This window comes from Pteropus medius, unplaced genomic scaffold (assembly GCF_902729225.1).
Source record: "Pteropus medius unplaced genomic scaffold, Ma_sr-lr_union100, whole genome shotgun sequence".
NCBI lineage: Eukaryota > Metazoa > Chordata > Mammalia > Chiroptera > Pteropodidae > Pteropus > Pteropus medius.
Genome location: NW_024346062.1, coordinates 3,566,353 through 3,579,075, shown reverse-complemented (window position 1 = coordinate 3,579,075; position 12,723 = coordinate 3,566,353). Strand labels below are relative to the sequence as shown.

The following is a 12,723-nucleotide window of genomic DNA, read 5'->3' as shown; positions in this document are numbered from 1 at the left end:
AACACCAACTCCCACTCCGTGGTCACTAGAGCATACAGACCCGTCCTTAATGAGAAACACATTATATCTCTACTTCGGGTTTTACTATCCAAACCCTTAGTTCATTAACCATTCAGAGTCATCAAGGTATTTTGTTAGGATACTGGAATTATAAATGATGATCTTTACTCTTTATTCAAATTTTAATATCTAATGTTATACAACGGAGCAAAGGGACATAAATCAACATTTGAAAATCTCATCCTAGACCAAATGCTTTTCAAACCATCTGTGGTGAAAGATCAGGATTTTTATTTCCAATCTGTCATAGGCACACTTTTGTGAAGAACATTAAAATGAATTACTAGGAAAAATAAAATTAAAAAATCCAAAACATACCAAATACATGCCTCAACTTTAAAAAAAAATAAATCTATTTTCTTAGAGCAGTTTTAGGTTCACAGCAAAGTTAAGAGAAAGGTTCAGAGATTTCCTATACACCACCTGCCCCCAACTTACATAGCCTCCCCCATTATAAGTATTAATGTTTAAATTATATCTGACAGATACGAAATTACTCTGTCAAATTGTTTACAAGTTTCTAAGCATTATTTTCAGTTTCTGTACTTACCTCCTTGCCCTGGTACCAATCTAGGACCACAGTTTGAGTAGTACTGCCTCTCTCATCCCAACCCAAATATCTACCTCCACCCTGTCATCAGAGGCAATCCTCTCCATAAAGAAACAGAAATATATAAAATGGCATATGCTATGGTTAGTGAAAAAGTCACTTGGGGTATATACCCATCTGCCATCTATAGATTTCTAATTCATAGAAGCTAAGTTATTCACCAATCTAATACACTTTCAGGTTTATGATAGTAAAAGAGTCTAGGAGTCTCATATAAGCCATTCGCTTTGAAACCTCTCATTTTTTTTTAGGGTAGTTAAAACCCTTATTCTGGTTCTTGATTATTTACATAATAAAGATCCATTTAAATGCACATGCACTACACCCTCCTGAAGCCAGCAGGAGGTGAACACTAAGATCTGAGAACAAACTGTATGTGTGCAGAGCATGTCTCCATTGTGCGATCACTTTACAAATAAGAAATAAACGCTGGGTTTATAAGACTTGGAAGGAAAGGTTTATGGCTTTGACTGTTTTCCATTACTAGAAAATTTACATGCTGAAAAGTAGCAAAAACCAGTGCAAAAGAATAAACAGTGGGTGCACTTCAAGGGCTTGTTTCTTTCAAGAACAGGAGTAAAATTGAGTTTTATTAGCTGTTTCATTAAGTTTTACTTTGAAGAAAAACAAACAGTGAAAGCATATGTGCAACATCTGATGAAAAAGGATTTTCTAAACAGTCTCTGTACGAAACTCATTAATGTAACATTAAATGTGAAGACTTGTCTAGCAATTTAAGGATAATTTTACTCATTTTAGTTTATTTATAATTTCTGACACAGTTTATTTAACATATTCTAATCTTTAAATCACCATGTGTACTAAACTAATTTATTAAATCTGTCTTTTCAATGACATTTTGCAATAAATATCTACAGCAGCTGTTAAAGGCAATTAGTATATGAAGTTTGTATCAAATTTAACACCTAACATAAAATACAGCTGGATATTGATAATTTGGAAAATACATAAAAACAGGTCAATTCTTCTTAATCGAACTCCTAACTGTAAATGCTTTCCTTACACTAAAAGAAAAATAAGTATATATGCTATGATAATCCAATATCTGAAATCTAAGCATCTAATATAATATACAAAATATTAAATAAAAGCAAATTTTTTTTTTCCTTAGAGCAAATTTAGACATGCTGGATATTCACTATATTTCCACTGGAAGAATTTACTCAATTGCTATTTTTCCATTTCAAGACTAGATGTAGGTAAAACACAACTTAAGTTTGTTAGTGGAGAAAAAAAGACATATGTTCCAATTCCATTGTGCTGGCAACGTAATAGCGTGGGCCTCTGGAATGGAGCAGACGAAATTTCAGCTTCTAAGTGGATGAATTCAATGTTAAACTGCGGGCTGGGGATTAAGGCCACAGTTTCTGGAAGCAGACACACCTTGGTTTCATTCTCAATCCCGCATTTTACATAAAGACTGTGTAATCTCGGACAAGTCACGTAACCTCTCTAAGCCTACATGCCTCATCTGAAGCAGAAATAATAATAGCTAACTCATAGGAATATTGTATGGATTAAATTAAATGAGACATTATATGTAAATAACAGCACAGTGATGGAGCTTTGATTTGAACTTAAAAAATACTACTCATTTTAATGACAGTAATATAGCACATAGTATAAAAAGTCAAATGGCACTAAAATATATATATACATACTTACATACATACATATATACATATACATATCCATATACATATATACATACACACACCAAAAATCAGCAGCCCTTTTCTTACCCCTCCTCATACTCTGGTCAGCCTACCCAGAGACAACCACTTGCAACTTTCCTTGCTATAGTTTCAGGCATTCATCTCCAAATTCCCTACATTTATATAGACAATTTACTCCTGATACATCGAATTTCAATATTACCTATTTACTTATTATGTAGATTATATATATTGAAGTTCAGTGTGACTCCCAAATTAAAACACCAGGATCATTAAAAAACGACTTCTGTTAAACTCATTCAGGACAGAATATACAGAAGAAGCTGTCTTAAGAGCCTACGTAGTCCAAATCAGATACCTGCTGAATCAGGGTCTCTCCACCTCAGGGTATAAATATGAAATGGTTTTATTTTTTCCAATAACTTCACCTAAGTCTCCCGAGTGGACTCTCCTTCCCCACCTGATAAGTGTAGCAGACTAACCGCATTAATGACCCCAGTTGTTCATACCTCCCTATATCCTTGCCCTTGGGAATCCTCCTGCCCCTTACTGACTCTAACTTGATCCCTAATGGAAGCTCACGTAGAGGACCAAAAGATTGCTCGAGAGTTTCTACTTTCTTCCTTTGGACCCTTACCACCACCATGAGAATAAGGTCAGGCTAGCCTGCCGGAACATGGAACCAAGCCAAATCATCCCAGGTGAGGCCATCTTAGACCAGCCAGCTCCCAGCCGCCCCTCAGCTGATTGTAGATGTATAAGCAAGCCCTGCGGACATCAACTAAGCCTGGTCAGTAAAATGGGTCCAGCCAATGTGTAGGCTTCTGAAAAATAAAAAATGGTGGTTGTTTTAAACCCTGAAGCTTTGTAATGGTTTATTATGCAACAATACCTAACTGATATATTACGGATCCTTAAACAACTTGGCCCCGGCCAGTATCTTTTTAGATGCTTTCAGATATTAGAACTCTATCTTTCAGATAAGCGAGACTCAATTTTATTATTATTTGTGTTCTTTTGAAGACTTCAGACTCAAATAAATTTGAAGCTCTTTCCTCCCTGTAATTCAATTCATACACTCTGCAGCTTGGAATGGAGAAATGAAACATGGTCTTACTCAGAGAAACTTCCTGCCCTTCACTACTTCTTCCAGGAGCCTATGGCTTGAGAACTAGAAGTAAGAAGGAAGGTAATCCCCTTGCTAAGGATGCACGGTCCTCTCCTTGTTTGCTGTTGCTTCTCTGGCTGATACTGACTGCGTGTCAATGTCTCTGCATGCGGCAGGCATGCAGCTGCTAGCTCTCTGATGGGGTATTGTATGGGCTCTTGAGAGGACCCTGAAGTTAGACCACCCCCTGGAATATTTACCTGATCTAAGCAGTCACCATCCACCCTCTACCATTGCTGAGGTCCCTCTACCGTCTGCTCATAGCTAGCCTTCTTGAGTAGGATAATGGAAAAAGAGGTGAAGCCTAGCTACTTTCAACTTTAAATAAACAGTGTTCTCCACCCCCTCCCCCCATGCACCACTATCACTCCCACCTCTGTTTAGCCCTGCTCCCGCAGAAAAGGGCAGATCAGCAACTCCATGGCTAAGCAAATGCTCAATGACGTAAACGAGGCAATGGAATTATCTCCCTGACTATTTGAAGGCACCTCATACTCTTTACAAAGGGTTCTTTAAAGAAGGAAGGGAGGCTTTGGGAGAGAGGGAATCAATTCCCATTACTAGCTCTGCACTTCTCCTCTGTTGAGTCCTATTCTCATATTGGGCTGGGGTGGAGAATCACAGTCCTTCAGGAAAAGCTCCTCAGAGCAGTTTCTGCAGGCAGTTTTCTGGCCCCAGTGTTTAGTAGATTATTCATAGCAATCCAAATTATAGAAAATTAGTTACTTAGAGTCTTTCATCTCTAGCTTGGGGCCTTAGATGCAATTCTGGAACAAGATAAAAAGGTCCCACTCAACACGCTGTTACATGGTTATTTCAAAATCGAAAGCGTGCGTTAAATTCTACTATACTGCTAATCATTACAGAAAAATTCCACTTTTACAGAAATGTCAGTTTTATTAAAAAAGACTGTCCTGAAGAGGTTATTTGAATGATACTTATTAACTTTTTATGTAAATTTTATGGTGTTTTCACAAATCTTATCTCATCAATTAAGGGATAGAAGAACACTAGCTTTTTAAAAAGTTTCTCATACTTTTCTTAAATAAAATTTTTTGTTTAATAAAATTCTCCAAACAAATTATGAATTTTTGGAAAATCAGATATTCAATCATTCATATAACAAATATTTGTGTACTTACTTTATATCCAATGATATTCTAGTTGCTTTGGGCAAGGTGAATGAATAAAATCAAGATACCTGTCCTCATTGATTAAGCAGAAAGAAAGACATTAAGACATAAACATAATAAATAAGTAAATTACAGAGTATCTTAGAGATAAATAGTAGTATGGGAAAAATAAAAAGTAGAGTTGGATAAGGGTAATCAGGAGTGCCAGGAGTAAAGCCAGCGGGTTATCAGAACCAGGTTGTTTGAAATATTTAATAGGATGGTTAGGAAGGTCTCAGTAATAAGGTGACATATGAGCAAACATATGAAGGGCGTGAAGGTAGAACAGAGTTAGCCATATCTGGAAGAAGAGTGTTGTGGACAGCAGAAAGGCCAGCCAATTCAGAGGCCCCAGGCAAGAGTGTTTGTCTGGTATGTTTGAGGAACAAGGAAGTCAGTGTACCTGGTCAGTTGTGAATAAACAGAAGAGAAATTGAAGGTGAAATAAGAGGTGATGGTGTTTTGCACCAAGGTGCTAGCAAGGAAGATGAGAAATGGTCTGATTCTAGATATTATGAAGGTGGAGGCAACAGGGTGTCTGAATGGACTGGCTGTGGGGTGTGAGGGGAATAAAAAAGAATAACTCCAGTAGCTTGAACAAATGGAAAAATGGAGTTGCCATCAATTGACAGAAAAAAGTTAATTTGGATGGAGCTGGGTAAGCAAGTTTAAGAGAAGGGAGATTAGACATTTAATTTGGGGCATGCTGACTTTAGGATCTAAATGGGGACACTAAAGTAGAAATGTCAAGTAAGAAGTTGACCTTATGAATATGGAATTCAAGAGAGAAGTCTGGGCAGGGGATATACAACTGGAAGTAATTATCATTTCATGGAATTTAAATTACAACCTCCACAGTCATGAGAAAAGCTAGAAAAGATAATAAGACATGGGACAGCCTGGGCACTGATATAATGAGGTTGTGGAAAAAAGAAAAAAAACAGTAAAGGAGACTGAAAGGGAGTCAAAAGCAAAACAGAAGGTAAACCAAGACAGTGAGGATGCCAAATGAAGAAGGTATATCAAGGAAAAAAGAATGGTTAATCCTGTCAAATGCTACTAAAAGAGCAAAGAATTTACCAATGAACTTAGCAGCAATGAACTCAGAGGTCACTGATCGCATTATGTAATATTGGGCCCAATGGCTCAATCCACTAAAAAGGAATTTTACTATCTAATGAAAAGTCTAAAAAAATAGGTTTCTGAACACTTGTCAATGACCTGCTTATTTCAAAAAACATATTATACAGTGAAATGAAATACGATCAAATGCACTTACACAAATAAAAAAAACCCAGCAGAATTCTTCGCAGTTTACATGATTTTAACTCAATTAAGCAAATGAATGTAGAGAGCTTACTATGCTAAACACTAAGGATATAGAAGCAGAATTCCTGTGGTCAAGGAGCTTTCAGACTACTATGGGGAATCAGGCAAGGACATAGATAATCACCATATACAATTATACAGTCAAGTATATGGAGGAGGAGCATCTAAGCCAAACTTGGAAATCGGGGGTGCCTATCTAAGAAACATGATGCTTAAATTTATCTTGAAAAAATATGTACTGATTATGGGAAAAAAGACTTAACCATGCAAATCACAAAAGAAGGTTCCAAATAACTAATAAACATATGAAAACATACAAATGAACTAGCTTTCAGAAAAATGCAAATTAAAATTACCATGTGGCCTCAGTAGGCAGGACTTCAAATCTTCTTCTCCAAAAAACAATTTTGAAACTGTTCAAAAAATTTAAAAACAACTATTTCAGGGATCTGGCCATCTACCTAAGTCAAATAACATATTAATAAGCACTTATTCATGAAACACTCTTGAAATTCGGGTAAGAACACTGGGAGTCTGTGGCTCTCCAGTCTGGGACCGCTGCCAACCCTCCCTGGTGGTCAGGGCGGGGGCTCTCTCTGGACCGCAGGCTGGGACAGCTTCATGACCAGAGAAGTTCAACTGATCTTAAGCCCAAGGTGAAAATAAGCTGTTCAGCAGCATCACCAGTAGCAAAGCTGGTCTGATGGGCCAGGCAACAAACCAGCAACAAAACCAGAGACCACAGGAGATTCGGAAGTAAGAGACCCACAGAGAAGCTTGAACTCTGCAAACAATCCTGGATCCTTCCTCCTACATGCCTAGGGGAGACCATACTGTCCTCGTATCCTGGACTGACAGCAGGGCTGCACATTCACAGAGGACACAGCAGACGAGAAGGCAGGGCAGACTAAAAACCTGCTTGAACTTTGAACACGCTCCCCAACTCACCCACAGATCCTTCAGGAAGAGTGGAAGTCTTACCCACTCAGGATGTTTGAGCATAGCCTCTGACCAATCACTGACCACAAAGCACAAACGTAATGTTGAGGTAAAAAAGCCAGACTCAAAAGAGTACATCTTTTTTAGGCATGAGCTGTGTATGCTTAGCTAAGGAATCTGAATTATATCCTGAAATAATGGAGAATCACTAAAGGATTTTAACTAAAGAATAATGGATTAGAATTGAATTTTATAAGATCACTTTGGCAGGGTGGAAGGCAGGTTGGCAGAGAGCAAGATAGAGACAGAAAGCAGAAATAATGGCATGATCCAAGACAGTGGCAATGGGAAAAGAGGGCAGAAGATGCAGAGGTGAGCCAAGTTGAGAGGTTTTTAAAGGTGGAATGAAATGATCTAACGATCCATTAGATCTAGGTATTGAGGAGACAGAGAAATGTGAAAGCCTTCAGGTTCATGAGCCAGAAGGATAGTGGAGCCATCTACTAAACCAAAGAATTCAATGAATAGGAATTTGAAAGATGATAAGCTCAGTTTGATCATGTTGAGCTCGAGGTCTACAGAACTCTAATCTATGAGACTGCTTATGTAATTAAACTTTGTATAAAATTATTGTTTAGAAAAAGATAAGTAATATATGGAAATATTTAGACTGTAGTGGTCCAATAACCTGGGTTCTTGCTCCAGTTCTAGATCTAACTTGGCCAAATCAATTGTTATCTTGGTGCCTAAGCTTATTCATTTTTTCAAGTTATCTTGATATAGAACAAAGAAAATAAGAGAACCCTATATAATTATATGACTGTCATGAGCATAATAAAAGAATGCTGTAAGACAAGAATACGCATGACTGCTGCTATCTAAAGATCGTAACTAATACCATATGACCAAAATGAAGCCATAAATATTGGAAAAGAAACCATGTTTTCACTATGTCAGACAACATAGAAAGCACCAAAGAATTATTTTAAAAAGTACTAGAAGTAGTAAGACAATTAATTTAGATAATCAGTTACAAAATAAACCCAGTAAAATCATTCTTTAAAGTGAACACTTATTGTATTTCTAAAGGGGAAGACAATGTTGTAGGTATGTAATTTCACTCTAAATTTATAAATTTAAAAGAACAACCATTAAAATCCCAGTTGGGAAAAAAGCAACACTTGTTTATCCAATTAAGAGTATCCAAAAATGAAAGCCTATGTAATGAGGGAAATTCGGCCAAACAACCATAATTGTATTTGGGTAGTGTGATTTTTGATGATTTTTTTCTATTTTTACAAGTATTCATGATCATAATAATGTTGTCTATAATTAGAGGCCTTTTCTAAGGCTTTGGAAATAGCATTTTCCAAGTTCAAGCATTAAATTAACTCATAATAGATCAGAACAGATAGGCAAGTTGCACTAAAGAGAGAGAACAGCTTCCCAGTATGCAAGATTTGACTGTAATCTGATGGCAACCAAAAGAAAGGTTGATCAGTCATTAAAACTTAAAAAAAAAAAAAAGTAAAGAGAACACTGGCAGAATCTATTGCACTGGTCAAACTAAACAACTTGCCATCAATGGTAAGACTACCCCTACCACAGAACAGGATGTATGATCCCACTCTTAGATTATGGCATTAAATATTTCATTCACACAACTACACAAAAATTTGTACTCATTCTGCACTTACATGATTCCAATTTGCTCACCTACAAAACAAAAATGAATCATCATGATGACAAAATTCCAGTTCATCTGACAATTCTATTTACAGTTACTATAAATTAGTAATTAGATTCCGATATATATACATCTCTTAACATTGCTTGATGTGGATCCCTCTTTGAGCGACAGCTCCATTCCTATCTATCATCTGAACCGAAGGTCAGATCCTAGGCTTGATAAACTCCCCAGTGTAAAGCTAACTTCCTGCCAGGTTTTTTGAAATACAGCCTGCCAGCCTGCCAAGTGAACCCAAACATCACTGTTAGGCAGGAATGTGCTTTTAATTGTTAAAAGTACCCAGTTACTATCATTATTTAAATTCTAGTTTATAAAATTTATAAAGTATTATAGCTTTCGTTTCTCTGACACTCTTGATAATCTTTTAAAATGGCATTAAAAATATTTAATTCACAAGTGATACAACCTGTTCTTGAAATGATTGCTTGAGATTTGCATGTGCTTAAGTGACAAATCATATCATAACACACAATAAATTATGAATGAAAAATCTAGTGTAACTGATTATGATTCTATGTTTATTATAAAAACACAGCATGCTTCTCTAAGTGCATTTTTCTCCTAATCTCCAAAGATAAACTAAAAAAATTTACTTTAGTCTAATCAAGAGACTATATAAATGCAATATATTTAATCTTTATCTAGTGGCATTTGGGGCCATAAATGATATTTCATTAACTCACAGTAGATGGCTTACAAATACAGCATTACACTAAAACTAATAGAAGTAACATGCTCACAACCCCCTAAAAAAGATTATTAATACAGGAATATATAAAAAAAATTTTAAATAAGCTAGAGGAAAAAGAATAAAAAGTACTCCCATAAAGCAACATTATACCTAAGAAACCTATGGGAAGTATCTATTTTTTAGTAAACTTAAAATTGTCATTCAATTTTAGAAAGGATCAAATTATATTATATATGTAGAGATTAAAATTTTTAAGTAGATATTTAATATTTCAATCAAAATAAAAATCGTTACTTCCAACAACTCGGTATATAAATATCACCAAAGTGAATGGGTAGGCAAAGTAAAATAACTATATTTAGCATATTAATTCTACTATTTGCTCTCCAAGTTATGTTTCTAATAGAAATATCCAATTAGGTTATAAATTATCAGCAAATTTAAGACATGATGAAGAACTATTCCTATCTAATATACATATATATTTAGAAAGCATTTTTAATCTTTAATAATGTGCTTCAGAAATAAATGTAATCTCTTAACAGAATGGGCTATATAATTTAAGATGTTGTCATCTAACAGAAATCCACTCCCAATTCTGTTTGGCTCTCTACTCCATAAAGTCCTAAATTGAAATTTTTAGAAATAATGGATAAACTTAGAAGGCATTATGTTAAGTGAAATAAGCCAGTCACAAAAAAAAAAAAAAAAAAATGAATCTTGTATGATTCCACTTATTTGAGATAACTAGAGTAGTCAAATTCATAGAGACAGAAAGTAGGATGGTGGTTGCCAGGAGCTGAGGGGAGGAGGAAATGAGGAGTTAGTGTTCAATGCGTACAAAGTTTCAATTCTGCAAGACAAAAAAAGTTCTGGAACTTGGTTGTACAATAGTGTGAATGCATGTACTTTACAGAACTGTACACTTAAAAGTGGTTAAGATGATAAATGTTATATTATATGTATTTTACCATAATTTCAAAAATAAAAATTTGTAGAATATTTTATCTCTAGAGTCTTCTCCTGAGTTCATTTATTCTTTTAATATATAATGATAAATACATTTAGAGTGGACTTGAAGAAGCCATAATTTTAAGACATAAGGGGAGAAAAAAAAAGCCAAGTTAATTAAATTAAGATATATTACAACACTTCATATTTGCCACAGATGCTTTAAAACAGTAAGCTCCTGACTGTGAATTGATAATTGCGGGTGCTAGGTGATAGGTACACGGGAATTTATTATACGATTCTCTTTACCTTTATATGCTTGAAATTTTTCATAATAAATTAAAAATAAAGATAATTGTGTAAATAAAGTTATGAAATTTAGTAAGGCAGCAGGCTGGATGGCAACGGTAAGGTGGGTTTTCTACCAAGATAGTGTTGAAAGATAAAATAAAATAAAATATGAAAATATTTTAAGATCTATTTTAAAAATATGAATTTTATGTAATTAAAAATGCTGAAGGGTTTTATGAAAAGAAATGTGAATTAACCAATGAGAAAGACTACTGGAAAGAAGTGATTAAAAAATCAGTTTAAATTTCCAAGAATAAAATTAAATTTTAAAATTCTACTCTATTTATATTAAGAAATAAGCCCTTTCAATAGAAGTTCCTAAGCTGCAAAAAAAGTAATCAAAATATTTCTAGTGTGTTGCTATGTAAATTTCAAAATACAGTCTAGTAGGTTACTAAAGAGACACAGATTAATGTATATTTCTTCTTTAAGAATAACATATAAAATGATCTAGTATCAATTGTATAAAGTCTAATCTCAAAATTAGTAGAATATTTTGTTTTGTTTTCTGTATCTGAATGTGCTCTCTTTCCATTTCTGCTATATAAAGTGAGAGAAGAAATTTGAAAACCCATGGATCAAATCACAGAAATGAGGTCCTAAACTAATGTACTCATATCTAATAAGTAAAAACACAAAAACAAAAGAAAAAAATTTAGAAGGCAAGTTGCTTTGAAGTTTTAAATTCTACATAAATTCCCAAAAGGGCTGAATCTCAGATAAGGTTAAGAACATTTATAATTATGAATAAAGTTTAGGATAAGGAGTAAACTGTGACGAGATAGAAGAAAAGGAAGCATATATGTAACACAGGTAAAAGCAGAGAAAACAGTACCAAAATCAAACCTATATGTACTTTACCAATATTCAATACATAGCAAGATTTTACCATATCTGCTTCATCTATGCCTGGTTTATTTGTTTGTTTGCTAAGCTCCTTGGTATCATTTTATACTTTAGTCCATAATCAAATATCCCTAATTGTTTCAAAAAGGCCTTTTTGCTGTTGATTTGAGTCAAGATCCAAATAAGTTTCACACATCACGTTACATTATGTCTTTCGAATTTCTTTTAATCTAGAGTAATGCTACTCAAAGTGTGATTTGAACTGGTGTCAGTTTGAAAACTAATTGCTAGCAGTCCAAAAACTGTTATTGATCCTCAAACTCTTTGTTATAGGCCAATAAAATAAATTCAGAAAAAAAGAAAGTGAGGAGTTAGAAATTTTCATAGTAAGTTGAAACTGTCAAAACGTCTAAGAGCATGGTCAGTGGACCATCTCCAAAGTCACCACTTTCCCACGGTGAGTAGCACATGACATGGGCTGCACACTATTCTTGTGCATTGGGACAACTTTCTGGTTGCTGCCTACAACGGATATTTTAAAAATAAAACAAAACAAAACCCTGGTTTTTGATCCTAGGTAGATAGAGATGCAGTCCTCCTCCTCATTTCTTTATCTTACCATTAACTTTTTAAGGAAATTGGGTCAGTTATCCTTGAGATTTCTAGATTTTTCTATTTGCTTCTTGGGTTGCCAATTAACTTGGTCCTCCATCACCTGACTTCCATACTTGATTTTATTCAAGGCAAGAATATTTCAAAGATCGTGTTCTGTGATTCATGTTATAAACGTTAAGAAAATATGTTATGTCTGAATGCCCTATTTTTAGTAATGCCAGTATTAGTTCAGGTGATGATAGCTCAATCCCACCTCTGTAAATTCCCCATCAACTCTTCATCTAATGGTTCCATCCACTGATTACTGTTGCCTAATTCATTTCATCATGGATCGAAAAGTGGTGATTTTTTCAATCCTACCATCTTTATCAGATGAAATTCTGGAAAAAAAAAATTCCTTATCAAATAAGGCTATTTGGTTACTATAAAATATAATTCATATAGGAAAGACAGGACAAATGCTTATTTCTTTCCTTCTAACTAACAATTTCAGACCAAGGAGTTGATGTCCTAGATACTTCCAGTGATGCTCAATGAGTTAGGT

General features: G+C 34.7%; 1 protein-coding gene across 8 annotated transcripts in view; it reads right to left on the bottom strand.

The window, feature by feature from the left end:
- Window positions 1–12,723, bottom strand: part of ATG10 (autophagy related 10) — a 199,866-nt gene that overhangs the window by 170,212 nt on the left and 16,931 nt on the right. Inside the window, exon 1 of one of the 8 annotated variants that reach the window (XM_039874982.1) lies at window positions 6,393–6,416. The exons of the other annotated variants lie outside the window; for them this stretch is intronic. Within the exon in view, the coding sequence (XP_039730916.1) occupies window positions 6,393–6,395 (3 nt within the window). The 5' untranslated portion in view covers window positions 6,396–6,416. Of the gene's footprint in view, window positions 1–6,392; window positions 6,417–12,723 lie in introns of those variants that run through there. 8 annotated transcript variants of the gene reach the window in all.